Source organism: Notamacropus eugenii, chromosome 4 (genome assembly GCF_028372415.1).
Source record: "Notamacropus eugenii isolate mMacEug1 chromosome 4, mMacEug1.pri_v2, whole genome shotgun sequence".
Classification (NCBI taxonomy): Eukaryota; Metazoa; Chordata; class Mammalia; order Diprotodontia; family Macropodidae; genus Notamacropus; species Notamacropus eugenii.
The window spans coordinates 433,981,456-433,994,250 of NC_092875.1; the positions used below are offsets into that span (position 1 = coordinate 433,981,456).

Below are 12,795 nucleotides of genomic sequence, written 5' to 3' on the forward strand. Positions count from 1 at the left end.
GGACTGTACTTAGATGGCACTTTGAGGTTAGGTCTGCGGTGTATGGGGTCCTCGCAGCTTCGTGGCTGGGACCTCATTTGGTGTTTTCTTGGCGAAGATACTGGAGTGTTGGCCATTTCCTTCTCCAGCTCATTTTACAAATAAGGAGACTGAGGCAAACAGGGTTAGGCGACTTGCCCAGGGTCACAAGGCTAGTAACTGTCCGAGGCTGGATTTGAACTCAGGTCTTCCTGGCAGCCCTTAAGTTGGTTTAAGCCTGAGAGGTTACGAAATTCTGATCCAAGTTCCCCAGTGACTACGTGTCCAGGAAGCACTTCAACTTGTCATGCGGCCGTACAGCGTACAAACACCGTGCCCAGTCCGGGGCACCGATCTCTCACTGGAGCCTCCCAACGACCTTCAGCACAAGGCAATGCACGTGACTCGCCCACCTGCCAATCAGTACGGACATGACGTATGACCCAACTACTGCGCTCTGCGCCTGCGCAGCTCAACATCCGCTGGGCGGGGAGTTTGGGGGCCAGGGCGTAACTAGAGCGGGTAGAGAAATCAGAGGGCGGCGCGGAAATGACGCACAGAGATCGGGCGCGTATTCCCGCGACGGGCGGAAGGTCGCGCCTGCCCGAGCGCGGGGAGGGGCGGGGAGGAGGGGACGAGGAGAGGCGGAGTGAAGTCTTCTGTCCCGCGCAGTGGCTGCTGGGTGTTCTCACGCTTTCTTTTCCTCGCCTCTCCCCGCCCCCCGTCCCCCGCCCCCCGCCCCGGCCGCCGGCCCCGCTCAGTCCCTGGCGTGACTTGGCACGTCGGGCGCGGTGGGGAGAGTTCGCCGCGGCGTCAGCGCGTCTCCGTCCCCGCTTCCCCGGGGTGTCGTCCCTCCTCGGTCCGGAAGCCGGTGGTTCCGCGGCCTCGGCTCCCTGCAGGCTCCTCCCGCGACCATGGTGGGGGTGAAGGTGGTCGGGACCGACCCAGATTTCCAGCCGGAGCTGAGCGGCGCGGGCTCCAGACTCGCCGTGGTCAAGTTCACCATGAGAGGGTGAGGCCCCGGCCCCGCTCCTGAGCCTCGGGCCTCCCGCTAGGCCTCAGCCCCACCTCCCCCCCGGGCCCTGAGGCCTCCCCTCGGAGCCGCGACTCTCCGTGCTCGGGGAGCGCCGCTCCGACCCCGCCGCGCCTGCCCCTGCCCCCGGCCGGTCCCCGTGTTCCCCGGGCGGGGACGGCTGTCACCCTGGGCTGCCGCTGCTCTGCGCTCGGGACTGCCCTGCGCCCGAGGCCGCGCTCCCCTTCGCCCGGCCTGGGGGTAGCCGCGTAATCGCCCACAGGCGGGGAAGGTCCTCGGGCCCTTTCCCTCGAGGTGTAGGTCTGGCCTAGGTCCTGGGGTCTCTAAACTGGGTTTTAAATGTGTGTGTTTTGATCACTTAATTGCACTATATATAGTTGACCGCCTTTGCAGTATTTCAGAACGTCCCGGGAAGGGATTTATAGACTTCAGTAAACTCAAAACAGCCTGTGACCCACCAAAAAAAAAGATTCTGGGGGTTTGGGAGTTTGCTTGATGATATGTTTTATTTATGGATAGTTTTTGAAATATCCCAGGAAGGAGTTAACTAAACCTTTAAATAAACTTTCAGAAAAGTCCGAGACGCGAACTACAAAGGTTCAAGGCCGTTAGGAGTATTCTTGATATTGTATTTTATCTATTGACCTCCCTTGTGTGCGTGATTTACCATAAATTTTATCAAGTTGTGGGTTTGCGTACCGTGGAGTCGGTGTATATTGTGTTAACTTGTTTTAGGCTCATAAATAGTTCCCAATGGATAGCTACTTAGGGAAACGTAAACTAGTTGTATAATTGTTTCAGTAGTGTTGAAACTAGGGGATCCTAGGATATTAGGATATTTAGATTTTATTGCCTAAGATTCAAGTTCTAGCATAAGGTATCTATTTCTGAGAGGACTGATTTTTCGGAACCTGTGGCTAAAACACGAATAGGAATGGGGGAACTTCAACAAGGAAACTCTTTAGGGAACAAGAACTTATCGGTTTTTCTTCACCCCAATGTCATTTAATTGTCCTCTGAATTGTTTAGTGTAGATTTAATGACTTTATGCATATAAATATACTCCCTTCTAACCCTAAATTCATGATCCTGTGTAACAAATTCTGTCAGTTTGGAAGAACGCTTTCTTTCTAGCAGAAGTGACTGAAGTAAAACTTTCCATTAAACACCATTTTCCCGTTCAATTCTGTTAAAATAGGAAATAGATTTTTAATGGTTGTGCCTCTTGGAGGTGAGACAGCTTTTGAAGGAAGGTGGGGGATAAGTAAAGTTGAAGTGGAGACTTCTGCCCCTGGCGGCTAGGTGGCAGAGCTGGCAGCGTTTGCTGAGGTGCAATTGTATCCTCCAAGCTTTAATAAAACAAGAGTTGAATTTCATACACGTTACTTCAAGGACTACAGCCACAACATGTGGTAACTGAGTTTTCCGGCAACGTACTTGGGCAGGTTACTTGGAATGTTTCATAAAACTGAAATTCTAGGATGTAGTACCTGTGTATTGAAGAGAACTGATTTTCATAGCCTTTGGCTAAGGCAGAAGTGAGAGTGTTATTTTTTAAAAAAACTAATTTTTTATTTCATGGATATACTAAGTTCTTTACCAGTTCTTGAGGGAATACAGTGGAGAGAGAATACTCTGGAGGCAGAAGACCTAGGTTCAGATCAATCTCTGTCACTGTGAGACCGTCATTTAATCTGGATCACTGGTTTCTAGTCTCTGGAATAGGAGAGTTGGGCCCTGTTTTCCCCAACCAGATGTTGTCTGATGTTTTTGGATTTGTTGTATGAAGCATTTTGACAACTCTTTTAAGTATAATTGGTTTTCTTCATAATTATGCATTTTATTTTATGCATTTGAAAACATTCTGAGAAGGGGTCCATAGGCTTCACCAGATTGCTAAAGGAGTCTTTGGCAGAAAAAAAAGTTTAAGGATTCCTGTGTAAATAGGATTCTCCATTTTTGCTCAGCAAGTAGAAAGGGAAATGATAGATGGTTAGTTAGTGCTTTTGGATTAGAGAGAAAAATTTTCTATTTTGGAAATATTTCTTCAATTGAAATCTTGTGCCATAAGGTTTTGAAATACATCCAGTAGAATATAAGCACTTTGAGGGAAGAAACTTTTAAAATATATATAATGTATATTTATATTTTAAAATATATTTCCGTATACAATATTATATGAAATAAGTTAATATATATACAATATATAAGTTACATGTACATATAATTTATATAATATATGTAATATATAACAAAATAATTTAATATAATATATTAATATATAAAATATATAATATTTAAGCCTCAGCCTTGCACAGTGCTTTTGCCCATAGGCAGTTAAATTATTTAAGTTGAATATTGTATGTTATTGACCAGTGAATTTAATTGTATTACATTATTCAGTGTCTTTTTCTGTCATGTTTACTTTGGTGCATGGAATAATTTGGATCCTTTCTGGTTTTTTCTGAAAATTCAAATTAAGGAAGAATTTTACAAGTTAATTTAGAGATGTTTTTACTTTAGAAATCTACTTAGGAAATCCTTTATGATATTCATAAGCATCATTAGTGATAATTGTTTAAAACCTCAACACAGAATCACAAAACTTCCAAATTTGAAATTTTGTGATTCTGTACTAAAAGTACTCAAACTTTTTACAGCCATCTGGTCCAACTTAATCACTTTGCAGTAGTAAAAATTCCTCTCCTACTTCTCCAATAAGTGGTTATTAATCCTTCACTTAAAATGAAGGGAAGCCAGCGTCCTCTTGCATCAACTCATTTTGCATTTAGATAGTACTAAATATTAGGTTTTCCTTATATAGAAACCTGTCTCTGCACCTTTCACCTATGATTCCTACTCCTACCGAGTAGGGCCAAGCAGAAAAATACACCTCAGCAATTCAGTATTCATTTATTGAGGTTTACCTTGAGGCTACAAAGGCAAAAAGGAAGCATGCCTTCAGGGACCTTACATTCCACAGGTACACAAATTAAAAAGCCCAGTATTTACAAAAAACGTTTGGAGATGGAAGGAAGGAGACTACAAAATAACTGGCAAAATTGGGAAGTCTAGAGATGGCTTTTAAACTGAATCTTGAAGGGATTCTAAAAGGTGGAGATGAGGGAGACCATTCCAGGTTAGGGTAATAGCTCGCACAGAGGCTCAGAAGCAGCATTGTGTTTGAGGATGTCATGAACACTAGAGAAGTCAAACTCAAGACTGAGGACACAAGCTGCAAAGCTCCCAAGTATAGCCAGAATGTGATTCATCACAGATAGTGTTAACTTACATTTGTTTCTCTAAGTCAACATGCAGCCCCAGGGATCCCTTTCTATTTGAGTTTGATACTACAGACAATTCCCTCGTTGGTCCTTTTGCTTCTTGTCTATTACTAAGGCAATCTGAGAAAATATTAGCTATTTATCCTTTGTCTGAGGACTCACTAGTCTATATAATTGAAATCCCTCATCACTACATTCAAATAAGGGAACAATTATTAAGCACCAGACCATGCTAAGGTGTTTAAATTCAAAGAATAAAACAACTTCCTTTCTGAAAAAGGTTACGCTCTGATTCAAGGTAGTGGTTGAGGGCACTAGCATTAGGGGCTGTCTGGAAAGTTTTCATGTAAATGGTGATCTTTGAGTTTCATTTAAGGAAGGAGGGGGATTCTATGAGGCATAGGTCAGGGGGGAGTGCATATCAGGTGTAGGAGATAACTGGGGCAAAGGCATGGAGACAAGATGTGATGAACAGAGAATGCCAGTTTGGCTAGACTGAAGAGCATGGGGAGAGAAGAATATAGTGAAACTGGAAGGATAGGTTCCGATCAAATTGTGAAGTGCCTTAACAGCTAAACAGGAGTTAAGATTTGATTCTGGAAGCAATAGGGAGCCAGTAGGGTTTATGGTGTACAAGATTATTGTGGTCAGAGTTACATTTAAGGGAAATTACTTTGGCAGAGACCAATTAAGCTATTGCAGGAACCTACGTGGGAGATAATGAGAACTTGAACTAAGGTGGTAGCACTGAGTAGAGGAGGTATCAGAATTGAGAGATGAAGTAGATGCAGTTTAAGTAAAGTTTGCCAGCAGATTAATTAAGTTGAGTCTCCCAGCTTTGTGACCTGATTTGGGGTTTTCTTGGCGAATTTCTTTCTCCAGCTTATTTTACAGATGAGGAACTGAGGCAAATGGTTAAATGACTTGCCCAGTCTCTGAGGCCAGATTTGAACTCAGGTCCTTCTGATTCCAGGCCTTTCACTCTATCCATTTGCCATCTAGCTGCCCTGATTAGATAAGAGGGGTGAGGAAAAATGAGGAATCAAAGATAGCAGCCTTGGAAGAATGAAGATGCCCTCTATAGAAATAGGGAAATGTAGAAGGGGCAACCACCCGTTCAGTTTCTTTCCTAAGTGCTTGTGATCTTTAATCATCTAGGGTCTTTTTGGGGGTAATATTTGTGACCATGTGTTGTGTCTGTGTGACTCCAGAAATAGGGAGACTTTAACAAGTCTTTGGAGATCCTCTGCCACATTCTAAAAGAATACTCTAGGAAAAGAGCAGGCCTCTTTATTTTCAGAGTGACAAAAAAACTGTCTTGGTGTAACCTTAAGCAAGGCCCTACCAATCTGCCCTTTATGCCTTCTTCTGACTGGTAGATTTTTCACATAGCAGTGCTTGTGTCTCTGTGTCATTTACTTGGAAGACAAACATCTGTTTCCTCATCTCTGTATAGAATCTTGTCTGTTGGTTAGCTCCAAGTGTTTGCTGGTCTATCCCTTTTTTTCATCTTTGTCACAGTCTTTAAATATTGTGAAAGAGATTGATTCCCTACTTTGTCTTTAGATCCTTGTTTTTACATTGAAATTCTCCTGACTCCCTGCCTTCCCTTTTCTAATACAAATATTTATAATGCTATTTTTGTTTCTTTGTTTCTTTAAAAAAAAAAAACATTTAAGACTTCCTTTCCTTCATAGTTCAGATTAGGGCCCATTGTCTGGCAAAGGAAGATTAGATATTGTTGCCTCCTATCCCAATTCTTTACTCCTTTGCCTTAAGGGGCACTGAATAGCTCTGTTTCTGTAGTCTAGAAAAGTTGAAAGGAGAAAAAAAGGGCAGAAAGGACCGGGGATATATGTTGACTTATCTTTTTCACTTACCCTTGTTAGGGTACTTCCTGTTCTTCCTTTAATTTAACTCTCTTTTTGGGCAAAAATAAAGCATGAGAGATTCTTGATTAGAGAAACTTCTAATGGTGATGATGTTGCCAGTTCAAAGCATGAAAAGGTTGGTTTATCTGTAAGAGTGCCAATATATGGAAAATAACTTGAATCCTTCCCTCCCTGCCACCAGCATTTTGTTAGGAATGAGTGAAATTTGATTTCATTTCTGGAGTAGGGTGTTTGTACAAAGGAAAATCTGGTTAAAATGTAAATCCTGCTTGAATAGGAGTAGTAATTATTAGAGCTGTCTGAAGTTATGGTTTTTAACAATTTTAAAGGAGCCTAGTTTAATATGGTAGTTATTGCTACTAAAAGATATTTTATGTTGTTTCTGTCTGTGTTTGTTTATTTTTTTTAATTAACAAGAATCTATTTTCTCTCCCTACTCCCATATTCCTTACAAGAAAAGGGGGGGGGGGGAGAACCCTTCTAACAAATACATATATATCCCATGTTGTCCATATCCAAAAAATTTCTCAATCTGTACCCTGAGTTCATTGCCATTGTGTTAGGAAGTGGGTAGCATAATTCTTTTGGAATCATGACTGGTCATTGGGTGATCAAAGTTCTTAAGTCTTTTTTAAAATTGTTATTGTATAAACTTTTCCTGGTTCTGAACTTTAAGTTGGCATCAGCTTATGCAGTTTCTCTGAAACCGTCTTGTTCATCATTTCTTAGAGCACAATTGTGTTCCTTTACTTTTATATATTTAAATTTTTTTTTAAATTTAACCTAAATTAACAGAAAACCTATGGGTTGAGGACTTTCAATTAGAATAAGTGGATTTTTCTTTTAAGCATTTTGATTTATAAAAATCAATGGACTGGAAGTTGGATAGGTGTTGGATAGGCCCTGAGGGTGAAAAGACAAAAGATGAGAGAGATCTTGATGTTAAGAATCTTTTGAGTTTAAATTCTGATTGTCCTAGTTTGCTATGGAACATTAGCAAATCAACTTGACTTTAGTTTCCTGTTCTGTAAAATGTGAGTAATCCTTGTTAGGGGATCAAAGAGAGTAAGATTGAGTTTTAAAACCTTGTCAACTTAAAGTCTGTAAATGTAAGCTATTAATATTCCTTTGGTTTTGGTTTTGATAAACTTAATTTCTTTCCTTTCATTTTGTGGATGTGTGATTGCATTGATACCAAGAACTCCGAATGTTGTATTGTCTTCTCTCCAGTTACAGTCTTTGCTGCACCTAGAGATTAAGGGACTTGCTCAGGGTCAGAGGTGGGGCTTGAGCTTAGTTGCTTATTCTTTGTTATCCTGGGCTAGCCACTACCTGGACCTCAGTTTCTTCATCAGGTCTTTCTGATTCAGGTGTGGTTCTTTATACACCAACCTCTGTCTATCTGGCTTTGTGACTCAGTATCTCTCTGTCTCTGCCTTTCTATCCTTTGTCCCTTTCTCTCTATTTCTCTCTGCATTTCTGGATTTTTCTGTCTCTCTCTCTCTCTCTCTCTCTCTCTCTCTCTCTCTTTCTTTCTCTCTCTCTCTCTCTCTCTCTCTCTCACACACACACACACACACACACACACACACACACACACACACACACACACACACACACACACACACAGGCTAGTGTGGTGATACACTTTTTTCTTAATCCTTTTCTCCATACCTGTTAATTCATTTGGTATAGGGTGAGCCTACTTCTCCTACTAGTGGTAGAATATTTGATAATCTGTTAAGTAATAGTGTTAAAGAGTTGCCTGGGATACTGCGAGTTTAAATGATTTACTTAGGCTCACAGAGCCATTCACTGTCTCTAAGACTATGTAAGTTCTAGAGAAGGTGCTGACTTGTACTGGGGGGAGGAGTTTGCTATACTTAAAATCACAGCTCCAGGCTTTATCCCTATTAAAATGTAAATTTTGATTTATCTCAGATTGTAATATTTCATGATTTTTCCCCCATATATAAATATATATTTAATTTTCAATATTCACTTTTATAAGATTTTGAGTTTTAAATTTTTTTCCTCTCCACCCTCGCCAAGACTGTGCAATCTAATATAGGCCATATTATGGCCTATACAATCATATTATACATATTTCCACATTAGTCATGTTGTAAAGGGGAATTAAAACAAAAGAGAAAAACCAAAAGAAAAAAGGAAAAATAATATTCTTTGATCTTTATTCAGACTCCATAGTTCTTTCTCTGGATGTGGATAGTATTTTCCATCATGAGTCGTTTAGATTGTCTTATATTATTGCATTACTGAGAAGAGCTAAATCTGCCAGAGTTGGTCAACACAAAATGTTGCATTTAGTGTGTACAATGCTTTCCTGGTTCTGCTCATTTCACTCAGCATCAGCTCATGCAAGTCTTTCCAGGTTTTTCTGAAGTCTGCCTGTTCATCATTTCTTATAGCAGAATAGTATTACATTACATTCATATACCACAACTTGTTCAACCATTCCCCAATTGATGGACATTCCCTCAATTTCCAATTCTGGGCTACCACAAAAAGAGCTGCTATAAATGTTTTTGTACATGTGTGTCCTTTCTTCATTTTTATGATCTCTTTGGGAAAGATCTACCTAGAAGTGGTATTTCTGGATGCACTTTTATAGCCCTTGGGTATAGTTCCAAATTGCTCTCTAGAATGGTTGGATCAGTTCACAACTCCACCAACAATGCATTAGAGTTCCAATTTTCCCATACCTTCAACATTTATCATTTTCTTGTTTGGTCTTGTTAGCCAATCTGATAAGTGTGATGTGGTACCTCAGAGTTGTTTTAATTTGCATTTCTCTAATCAATATTGATTTAGAGTATTTTTTCATATGAGTATAAATCACTTTAATTTCTTTATCTGAAAACTGCCTGTTCATATCTTTTGACCGTTTAAAAAATGGACTTTGAACAGAAAGTACTTGTGTTGTGTAATTTTCACTTCAGCTTGACCAGTTGCTGTTATACAGGATCCTGACAGTGTATTTTCACTAGTATCCTCCTCACCTCTGCCTTTGGGTTTCCCTAACCCTTAAGACTTAGCTTGTAAGACTTAGCTTATAAACCCTGTCATTTAAGGGAGACCTTTTCCCATTCCCCTACTCCTTTGTCCCCACCCTCTCCCCCAGTGCCTTTCCTCTGAGATTACTTTCCATTTACATTGTATATACCTTACATGAGCATAATTATTTACATATTGTCTACTCCATTAGAGTGTGAGCTTCTTAGGACCATTTTTTTTTTCCATATTGGGGATCACTTGATAAATGGTCTTAGTGAAATGAACATACAGTTCTTAAGGGAAGGTACTCAGGCTATGTATAGTCATATGAAATGTGCTCTAAATACTTTAATTAGAGAATTGTAAATTAAAGCATTTCTTATGTTTTATCTCATCAGAGGGGCAAAGATGACATTTAAGGAAAATGGTAAATGTTGGAGTAGCTGTGAGAAAACAGGCACACCAATGCGCAGTTTTTGGACCTGTGTGGGTACACATTCTAAAAAACAAATTATGCACAAAAGTTAGTAAACATTGTGTGCCTTTTCACCCAGCTGTATCACTGCTATCAAAGGGATCAAAGAAAGAGGAAAAGGATCTTTAAAACTGGAGAATTATAGTTATGGAGGAGTGGCTGATTGCTATGTGAATGAGATGGAATACCATTGTGCCATAACAAATGAGAAAATAGATAATTTCAAGGAGATAGGAAAAGACTTAAGGAAACGTTGCAGAGGGAATTAAGCAGAACCAGAACACTTTGTACTCTAACTTCATGTTATAAAAAATTTTTTAAAGACTTTTATTAACTGATGAATGAAATGAGTAGAACTAGGAGAACAGTTAATGTAAGTTGCCGTAGTAATGTAACAACTGGGAAGACAAACAACTTCGAAAGCTTTAAGAATTATAATCAGTACAATGACCATTTATGATTCCAGGGTACTGATGACAAAGCATGCTTTCTATTCTAGAGACTTAGGTGATGGATTTAGGCTGCAGAATGAGATATTTTTGTATACAGACAATAAGGGAATTTGTTTTGCTTGAGTATGCTTAGTTGTTTACAAGAAATATATTTTTCTGTGTCCTCCCCCTTCCCCCAATGGGATGAGAGAGAGAGAGAGAGAGAGAGAGAGAGAGAGAGAGAGAGAGAGAGAGAGAGAGAGAGAGAAAGAGAAAGAGAGTTAGGGCAGGTGTGGGGTGCTTCATATGTGAAATGTTGCATGTAGGTCATTGTAATTACTTGTACTTAATTGTTTCACTTTGTTGTAAGACTTCAGGTGGGCAAGTAATTTATAAATGTGTATAATGTGAAAACAAAGCATCAATAAAACAGAAAGTAAATAGGCTTAAAGAATTTAGGTAATGTGTCCAAGGTTAGTTACATAGCAAGTTAAGGGTCCATGTTTCACAGTCTCATGTATTTGTTTTATGGAGGATCTGGCAATTTAGGCTCTGAAGGCCTTCATCTAGGTGTTTTAACATTTCACAAGTATTTCAGACTACAGCTCTCTGTCCTTCTGTTATTCCTAGTTGAATATAACTAATTAATCTACCTTGTTGTCCAAGCATACACGTCTTTGTTATCTTTTACATTTTATCTTATTTGCAAGTATACTTGCATCCAGGATTCATCTCTTCATTGCTTTCTTCAATTACAGTATATACATTACTGTCCTCTATAGTTTTATTACCAGATTACTATAGAAAGTTGAGTTGTTAAATAACTTTTGCTTATTTGTACACAGAATTAAAATATGTATATTAGAGCTAAAGATTAAATTCAGAAAATAATGAAAAATATGCAAATATGAGAATTCGAATTAACTTCATCCGACAGTTGTGAGGGTAAATCATTTTGTTGAAAAGAAGCAAAAATAAGGTTTAGCACAACACTGGACCAGGAGAGAAAGGAGACAAACGTTTTAGACCTGACTGCAACTTTGTAACCACGGACAAATCATGTAAACTCTGTGGCCCTTACACTTTCTTTTGTTTTAAAATGAAGGACTTAGACTTGTTTATAACTAAGGTTCTTCCTATCTAAGAATTTCTGACTTGTCAAGTAGAAGAATATTGTCTAAAGCAGTTGGGGTTAGAAAATGCAATACTGAAGTTCAAGCATATCTACACAATCATAATGTTTTAAATTCTGAAATGACTTTAATATTCACACACCTCCACCCCCTAACTCTTTCTCCTCCTCCTCCTTACTTTCCTGTATGGTAAGGTTTCTATACCCAATTGAGTGTGTATATTATTCCCTCTTTGAGCCATTTCTGCTGAGAGTAAGGTTCAACCACTATTCCTCTAGAAGGGGGACCTGCTAATGTTAAAAGTTTTAATGGAAAACAGAAATTTGCAAGGTACACTGAATTATCGCTAAATGCCTTTCATTTTTAGTTTTTCATGTGTGAGATGGATTTAAGTTAATCCAGAAGCATTCTGTTCTCAGAATTTAGAACAGTATTAGCAAATTGAATGCTGGCTAACATTGACATTAACCAGTCACTTCTTTCTTTTTTAACAGTTGTGGACCATGTTTACGGATAGCACCGGCTTTCAATGCTCTGAGCAATAAGTATCCACAAGCAGTTTTTTTGGAAGTGGACGTACATCAGTGCCAGGTAAGTAGAAGTCTGTGATTCTTTTTAGTTTCTCTGGGAAATCAGTTTGATATCCAGCTGTATTCTCATTATCTTTCACACTTTACTTTTTCATGATGTGTATTCTTTTGAAGGTGGATAGAACTGTGGGTACTAATATTACCTAGTGAAGTATAAAGCCTTTAAATATAGCCACATTATTTAACAAAGTTAGTCTTCATAAGCTGTGGTCAGAAGTATCAAGTTTTGGTTCTTTTAATTTTATAGCTTTTCTTCTGTTTTTGAAACTTGTTAGTTTCAAAAACTATTATTATTTGAAGATTATTAGGATAATTTGCAGACTAGCAATGATATTTAAAAAAAACCAAGATATCTGCCTAAGCCTGAGGAACATATGTGGTTAGATCAGCAGAAATATTAGATCTGTCTTCTATTAGGCTTGTTTTTATTGAACTGATAACTTTCTTGTGTATCTGTGAAGCAAAGATCTTTAGAGATTGGTTGTTCATTGAGTCACTGTATATTTGTAGCTGATTAGCTAAACTGAACATGATAGCCTAAATGCTTATGTGATTTATGCATTTGTATTTATAAGAAACAACATTGAGGCCAAATTCTCTTTGAAAATACTAAAATGAGGACCCCTTAATCCTAAAAATAAATTTCAGTCTTTACATTGAAGTATAGATCTATATATAGCTTCTGGTGGTACAAAAAGCCAGTGTTAGTCTTATGCTTTATGTCTGTTCCTAGATAGAAAAATTTGATTTGTTTTTAATATGGTTTGATGAATGAAAAGAAGAACAATCCTATGTTTGTTCAGTACTCTTTCTGGTCTACTTTTTAACCTTTCATGTCTTAGAAATAACATTTTTAATAAGCTTAATTCTCAGATAAAACTTGTAAAAGTATTTTGTTAGCCAAACCTTTCATTTCTGTTTTAC

General features: G+C 38.9%; 1 protein-coding gene across 2 annotated transcripts in view; it reads left to right on the top strand.

Annotated features, from left to right (window-relative positions):
* Window positions 1-684: 684 nt before the first annotated feature.
* Window positions 685-12,795, top strand: part of TXNL1 (thioredoxin like 1) — a 42,686-nt gene continuing 30,575 nt past the window's right edge. The window contains exons 1-2 of one of the 2 annotated variants that reach the window (XM_072605975.1): window positions 685-1,030; window positions 11,776-11,872. In XM_072605975.1, coding sequence (XP_072462076.1) covers window positions 933-1,030; window positions 11,776-11,872 — 195 coding nt within the window. In that variant the 5' untranslated portion in view covers window positions 685-932. The remainder of the gene's footprint in view (window positions 1,031-11,775; window positions 11,873-12,795) is intronic. The other variant, XM_072605973.1, reaches the window with a different exon arrangement.